Here is an 8,043-nt window from a genome sequence, read left to right on the forward strand (position 1 = left end):
TGTTTCGGTGGCGTCGTTGGGATGACGAGCAGTCTTGCTAGAGAGCTGATCGGTGAAGGAAGTCGAGTGCCTTACGAGCAGGGAGTGGTGCACGTGTGAGTTAGAGCAAGGGAACCTGTCCTCCCGTTGGTCACGGATTCGTTATCAAGCCTGAGGCCCTCGTCACTAATGTAACTATCGACAATAAAGGTACCGCACGCGCGACCGGACGATGGAGAACTTCAACGCAGAACCGCTACCTCCCGCGAGCCCTCCCCGGGAGGGTGCCACGAGTTCGGACTCGGAGATTCAGACTCGACATATATATTATTATATATATTATATATACTATTATATCTATATAATATATGTATTTATATCTATAAATATATGTATAAATATATCTATTTAAAAAAATAAAGTTGACCTTCATATATCGCCAATAATATCGCGTGCGTAAAAAGAAACTAATTACATTTAAATCTTTTTTTACATTTATTTATTTTTTATTATTATTATTTTCACAACTAATTACATTTAATTATTACATTTACATACATTTAACTATTATTACATACATTTACATACATTTAATTATTATTTTTTTTAAATATTATATCTCGTTTGAAATATTTTTCGACATAATTAATTGTTTCAAAAACATATATTCCAGCCTTCTAAATGATTTATTTTGCGTATTATACGAATTATTCCATCTATAAATAAATTGTTCTCTCTACACACAAACACGCACACAGTCTGTTAATTACACGAGTTAATTGTAACATTTTTCTCGATAAGTTGACAGAGCAAGGAAAATGAGCGACGAACATACCTACAAACTAATCTACTTCAATGCCCGTGGTCGTGCCGAACATATACGGTACATATTTGCATATACTGGCATCGAGTATACCGACGAGAGGATCCCCGAAGAACTCTGGCCTGAATACAAGGATTGTAAGCGTGAAGAATCGATTTTTACTTTCATCGTTCAACTCTCAGATATCTGCCATTTACTCAAACTTTTCTGTATATAAAACTTTCGTTTCACGTGCAGGCTAAACTTACTTAAAGTAAAATTTCATACGGAATAAAGTCGAACTTTTCATTAAGTTTTGCTTCCGTAATATCGTGTTTATCGAATACCAACTTAATTCACTTACGATTCTCGAATTTTTGTGTTGCAATCTTTATTGTTTTCAATGAATCGAAGCATTTCGAATATTTTGAGAAAACCGTAAATAGGTGACTTAAAATAGGAATACAAAAATACTTCTACGTTTCTCGTTAATTTAAAAACTTTTTAGGACTTGTCGGAAAAAAAGGATAAAAAATTGAAATCAGTTCGGAAATGAACAAGAACATAGCTAAAAAGTCGAAAGAACAAAGCAGACATAAAATTCGATCTTCCGTTGCGACATTTCTATCGTAAATAGTATAATAAAAGTTTTACGCAGCATAGTCTTCGATATAATCTTATATGTCGCTTGCAGATAGAGAAACAAAAAATCAACGTAAGTCTGTAAATCAATCCTGTCGGTGTAAAACACAAAATTACGTTCGCAAGAGACATTCGATTTATATTCCTTGCATTTCAATTTTCATTACAAAAACCGTGTACATTTTCTAATATTTTTTCCGTGCCTGGTATTATCTTTTATCCTTGATTTTAAAAACTTTAGGTTCTTCCCAACAGTCAAAAACACGCGATACCCTGTCCATCGTAATCGTAAGAAAAGAAAAAAAGGAGAAAGAAGACATTTCTGTATTTCTTTACTAGGTCATGTTGATTAAAACCGAAATGATTTCGATTCATCTATTCACAAGAACGCAACGGCCTCGGAAGCTGTGTTGTGATTTCCTATCGATCGTTTCCCTCTACACAGTGTTCATATGAGCCATGTTTGTTCTTAGCAATGCCTTATAAAAAGCTGCCTGTGCTGGAGATAGACGGGAAACCGGTAGCGCAGAGTAACGCTGTGGCGCGATACTTGGCGAGGAAGTACGATCTAATGGGAAAGGACGAATGGGATGCGATGATATGCGACGAGCTCGTCGATACTCTTGGAGATTTGAAGCAAGGTGAGTAACTGATGAGATGACTTTGCATTTGTCTCACCACAGAGACAGACGTTCAAGAATTCATTGTGAAAAGACGAGTACAAACAAGATACGTATGTCTTTCCGTTAAGCGAATGTTACAGTTTGTTTGCAAAAGTCAGTTTTTAGATTATAGAATCGTAGATAGAATTTAGAGGATAGAAACTTTCAGTAGTCACTTTTAGTTTAGTAAAGTCTTATCGACAATAAGCAGACTACGTTATGATACAACGATTCCAACTGAAGATTTCTATCGACATCACGAATTCGATGGCTTCCAAATTTTCTTCTCTGCAATCTCAGACGCTCAACTCGAAAGAATCTTTTAGATCCCCCGACAAACACTCGACTCAGGTTATCTATTATCGTAATCTTCCTACGGGATTTTTTTTAACTGCGTTGCGTTAACGAATAACGGGATAACATCACGTTTCTCTCAACGCCTTTCAACGTTCTACAACTTTTATTCTTTGCAAATCCCTGTCTCTATATGTGTTACTCGATGATCAAAGACAGGAAGATCCTGGTACGCGATAACGTTACTAATTTCCAATTACGATATGTGTGATTACGTAACATCTGCTGTCTGCATAATGCGTTAACGATCCGCGCGTTGATCGCATAAATATAAATCGAAGGGAATGGAATCGCTCGAAACTCATGCAACTATCCGCAGGTGTTTAAAATCGTGTTTCTACACCGCCAACGTAACGTCACGCCAGTCGAATCGAAAAATTATTACTAGACAGAGAAGGTGAACAAAAAACGAGGTAAATAGGCTACCGATTGAATAATATCATAACGATCGTATCTCTGGGTTTTGCTCGTCTTTTATATTTGTTTCAAATGTATAAAATATAATCGTATCGATATCGTCCACGATTAAAGCCATCCATCCGCCATCGACGAGGAACGAACGATTATATTTTATCATTTATGCGAATTCTTCTCTTCTCTTCTTTCTCTATTTACGCCCCTCGCCTTGCTTCGTACCACCGATGATTCACAATTCGATGCACCTGAACAGCTGGAACGTCGCAGATTTTTCCGTACGATAACAAACGTGTTTTTGATGGCCTGCTTTAAACCGTGACGATCGCCATGACGTGCATCAATTGTCGAATGATGTAGTGCGACGATACTCCTACGCAACTTTTTTTTACGCTGTTTTTTCCTCTATTTTTTCTTCCTGTGTGTTATCACATGATCATGAGATACCTGTATAGAAGATGCAAAGAGTCTGTGAAGAATTTACAGATATTTAAGATTATCATAATGATTAAGCAAAAGCTAAGACGCAAAATATTGCTCAAGATGTAATTATGTAATATTTACCCAATTTCTAGAAGACTGTTTATATCTTGTTGTTATTCTTGATATGGAGATAAATATAGTATACTTTATTAAGACCTAGATAAAAGACTTTTTTCTCGTTTCTCTTCTCCTACTTAATCACTAAGAGTTATATAACGTTTATTCGATAATTCTGCTTCTCCTGACCTTTCCACAAATGGTTGTTTATATCTCGACATTCTTGGTACTTTTAATCAAATTTTAATAACAGTACTTTACTCGTCAGAAGTAAATAAAAAAGCTCTAAGTAGAAGCAAGGATTTACTTACCTTTCCTTTCTCGAATCTCAGTTAGCAATGTTGTTCCTCTTGAAAGATTTTCCAAGTTTCCAAGACAATTTCCACGCTGATAACATTGTATATATTTCAAGTATCGTGAACCACAGGAACTTGTTGAGGCAATATTGAAGAAAGCAAAGAGAATGAAGAAATTGTAGGAACTATGAGAGGCTACTCCTTCTTTCACAACTTATTTTCTCTTCGTTTGGGGGGAAAAACACAAATGAATGTAACGGTTGGTTTCATATACGTTTCAGCTATCTGCTACTATCGCATGGAGGAGGATCCTGAAAAGAAGGAAGCGAGGAAGAATCAACTTTTGAACGAAACAATACCATTTTACTTGACTAAATTCGACCAGATTATTGGCGAAAATGAAGGATATATCATACCTTCTATCGTAAGATAGTTTATCCAAATTTAATGTTAAAATTTTTAGTCTTTGTGCAAACTGGGCCATGTTGTCCATAAAAAATTATTGAATCTTTGTTGCGACAAGATAGCTTTAATTGTTGAGAGCAGAGTGTATCTTTAAAATTCACTCCTGTTAGTTTATGTACAAATGAATTTGCCAAGATTTTCAGCTTTTAGATAATTATTCATGTATCTTCCTCATCAAGTTTGATAGAAATTATTACTATCGTAATCAAAGCAAAGATTAAGATATGTAAAATCATTTCTCTGGATATGACATTCTTGTTTAATGAGTGATAAATGATACCATTCGAAATATCATATTTATATAATATATAATGATACTTATAAGTGTAATCACTTAAGTACAGATATCTGAATTTTTCTCACTGTCACTGACATAGATACGTATTATCGTTCCTTAGATTACTTGACCAGTTTATTTCTTTCATCATTGTGTTATTATATAATAATAATAAATAGTCACATTAAATTAATTTAGTATGATTATGATGTTTAATAATACGTGTTTCATTGCAAAATATTTAGCGATTGAAGGGCTCATAGGAAACATGAAAGTGAAAGAATACTAGAATCTAGAATTTACGATTTCAATTTCTTTAACGAGATATTTATCATATTACACAATTCCTGTAAATGTATTTGTAATTATATCGCCGAAGAATTGTATTTAATTAAGCTATGAAGTTATGGAATCGTGAGAAGGATTATTTTTATAGAACTGTCTAATTTCCATTCGACATTGATTGATTACTCTTTTTTACATAATACCAGTTTTGTCATTTTTAATTAACAAATACCTCCAAAGGTTGAAGTTTCTAAAATTATCCATTAAATTCTGACAATAAAATAAAAATCCAAATTCTTCCTAAAAAGCTAGTGATCTGTAGTTAAGAGTTCGATTTTTCACATTTTTCAAGGTAAATTAAAAAAATTGTTTAATAGAGGAGGTACAAAATAAATGTATACAAACCTTTTTTCAGACGACATGGGCGGACTTCGTATTTGCAGCGGCCCTTGAAAATTACGAGTATATGTTTGGGGCACCAGCTTTGGATAAATATCCAGCTCTTCGAGCATTGAAGAAAAGGATTCATAGAATACCGGCCATTTCTGATTGGCTGATTAGGCGCCCATTCACAAACAGCTAAAAAGCTAAAAACGTGTGGAAAAAAGATGACCAGTACACCAGTATATATATATATGTACGCTGGCATCGCTATGTTGGTAAATGTTCGATGTTATACGTGTCGTAAAATGTAACAGTTCTATTTAAAAAAAAAATTTCGTTTCTATGAGTACGTTAAAAGTTTAACTATAAAAAGTCTCATCTGAGCTGTGCTCCTTTATGGAAGGTATTATTGTGTTTGAAAGAACACAATATATAATAAATGTATGTATGTTGTATAATAAATGTATGTTCTTTCGAAAAAAGTTCGAAAATTTTCTTTCTTTTATTCGTACTTAACTTTTTAATAAAATGCACGATTAATTCTTGTGTCTCGTTTAAACAGCTTTTGGTCTATCGTTATTTCGAATTATTTGAACATCGTGTGAATTTACTATTTAATTTTACAATATCATTTACTATATAATTTTACAATTATAATTTTACAATATCAATAATTTACAATAAGTGAGGGAAAAATCATTGAATGTTATATCTAGATGTCTATATACTATTTTAAACAATACTTAACTCGAGATACTCGTTTCGTCTCTTCATGATACTTACTGGCAATACCGAGTACAAATATGATGTTCTTTGAAAATAAAAAATGGATTTGAAAACGTTAATGCACGTAAATTAAATTTGGTTTGGACATATATGACACAATTTGTATGGACAATGAAGAGTACGAATCTACGAATTTCGAGGTAAAAGTATTGATATATGTATCGATATTTCTGGTCGTTACAATATCTCTAATCAATACAAAGTTCTAACTGAATGTTAGAATGTTAAACGTTAAAACGTTTAAAACGTTAAAATGTGTATCGAATCGTTGTAATTCCAAAGATGTCAATTGATGTAATGTAATAATAAAGTATAAAGTATAATAAAGTATAAAGTATAATTTCGTCTGTGGTATAATCTTTCTATTCCATTTTGTTACGTCGCACCGCGAGCAATATGGCAACCAGATGTCACCGGATACTCGCAGCGTATCCTCCATAGTTTCAAGTACCTTCCATAAATCTCATAGATTTCCTAGAAAAGGTCCTTCAAACCAAACAAACGTCTGTTTCCGAAGAATTTCTAAAGACTATTGTCTACCCCGACTGGACAAGGGAAAGTTAATTTTTCTCACGTATGCTGCAACTTTCCTCCCACTAACCACTTTCTCTCGAGGGCGGTTAAGACCCTTCGTTAACCAATTAACAACGAAGCCACTTCCTTCACTCTCCTAACTAAAATCGTCACCAACAAATCCGATGGTCCCGTGCGCTAGACACACCCATCCTTAGCTTTCCTCCGAAACAGCATCGTCTCCCAAGACAGTTCTGATTTCACATCCTTCGAACGGTCAATATCCTTCCACCGGGTAGGACACACCCACAGATCAGTCACTCATTCATCTCGTACATATTCTCAACGCAGTTCGCTGTGGAGTGCCGAAGCGTGCAGACGTGTCTCTAGTGCCCAGCGTAGTTCGAAAACAACACGTGTCGCCCAAACGTCGAAAGAGAACACAGCTAAGTGCCCCTTACCCCCTAGGGAGAAGAAAATCCCACGCACCTAACCCCAACACGAATACTAGCCTCACAGCCTCACGACTAGTTGTTCATTCCGAATTAACTAGCTCGATGATGGCCCAGCAACCGCGACCAGGCTCTCCGGAGCAGACTCGCAGCTACCCCGAGCTACCCCCCCCCCCGTGGCAGAAGTGTAGCAGAACTCTCCGCACTAACGACGCTAACACTACAAAGAAGAGGAAAATAGAACCAGCAACGCAAATAAACACACACAACAGGTTCGCCGTATTGGAATCCTCAAACGACGCCATGGAAATCGTAGAACCGCCATCAAACCAACACTCACAGAGAATCCCCCCTCCCCCACCAATTTTTGTGGACGACGTCATTGACATACAGACAATGACCAAGTCCCTAGAGAGAGATACCAGCAAGGAGGAATATAACCTTAAGATAAGCAACAACAAGGTGAAAATACTACCGACGAACCCAGAAGCTTACAGAAAACTCACCAAGACACTCAGGACCCTGAACGCCAACTTCCACACCTACCAACTTAAACAGGAAAGGCCTTTCCGGGTGGTCCTACGAAACATACACCACTCAGCAGATATAGACGAACTAAAATACGAACTCTCAAAACTCGGCCACGAAGTCGTCAACGTAAGTAATATAAGGCATAGAGTCTCGAAAGACCCGTTATCCTTATTCTTCCTAGACATTAAAGAAAAACCGAACAATAAGGAAATATATAACATCAGTCGCCTAATGAACGCGATAGTAAAGATCGAACCACCGCTCGTGAAAAAAGAAATAGTGCAGTGCAAAAGGTGCCAAAGGTACGGTCATACGCAGAAATACTGCAACCATACTTTCCGCTGCGTTAAATGCGCAGGCTCTCACTCCACTGACCAGTGCGCCAAATCACCGGAAACCCCAGCGAAATGCATCCACTGCCAAGGGGACCACCCTGCCAACTACAAAGGCTGCCCAGCATATAAAACACTATACACGAACAGGTACCCTAAGCCCAGAGCAAAAGAGGTATCCAACCAAACACCCAGCCCGCCGAAATTCACTACACCAACCCCCTCAACCAACCAAACGCACAGTCCTACCAAATTCATCTCCACCTCAACCTCCTTTGCCCAAGCAGTACAAGGCATCCAAAATAACCCGAACAGCCAAAGGAACCTTC

General features: G+C 36.6%; 1 protein-coding gene across 1 annotated transcript; it reads left to right on the plus strand.

Moving 5' to 3' along the window:
• The first annotated feature begins 649 nt into the window (after positions 1-649).
• On the plus strand, positions 650-5,299 carry LOC117240517 (glutathione S-transferase-like). The gene is made up of 4 exons (XM_033506531.1): positions 650-1,013; positions 1,794-2,070; positions 3,833-4,113; positions 5,132-5,299. The coding sequence occupies exons 1-4, from the start codon at positions 798-800 to the stop codon at positions 5,297-5,299; spliced, it is 942 nt and encodes a 313-aa protein (XP_033362422.1). The 5' UTR covers positions 650-797.
• Positions 5,300-8,043: the final 2,744 nt, after the last annotated feature.

The sequence above is a fragment of the Bombus vosnesenskii genome, unplaced genomic scaffold, assembly GCF_011952255.1.
Source record: "Bombus vosnesenskii isolate JDL3184/JDL3185 unplaced genomic scaffold, Bvos_JDL3184-5_v1.1 scf7180000014738, whole genome shotgun sequence".
In the NCBI taxonomy this organism is placed as follows: domain Eukaryota; kingdom Metazoa; phylum Arthropoda; class Insecta; order Hymenoptera; family Apidae; genus Bombus; species Bombus vosnesenskii.

Coding starts and splice junctions, on each gene's coding strand:
- LOC117240517 (XM_033506531.1), top strand. CDS start 798: ATGAGCGACGAACATACCTACAAACTAATCTACTTCAATGCCCGTGGT. Junction 2,071..3,832: donor AGATTTGAAGCAAGGTGAGT/AACTGATGAGAT, acceptor GAACTTGTTGAG/GCAATATTGAAGAAAGCAAA. Junction 4,114..5,131: donor GATATATCATACCTTCTATC/GTAAGATAGTTT, acceptor ACCTTTTTTCAG/ACGACATGGGCGGACTTCGT.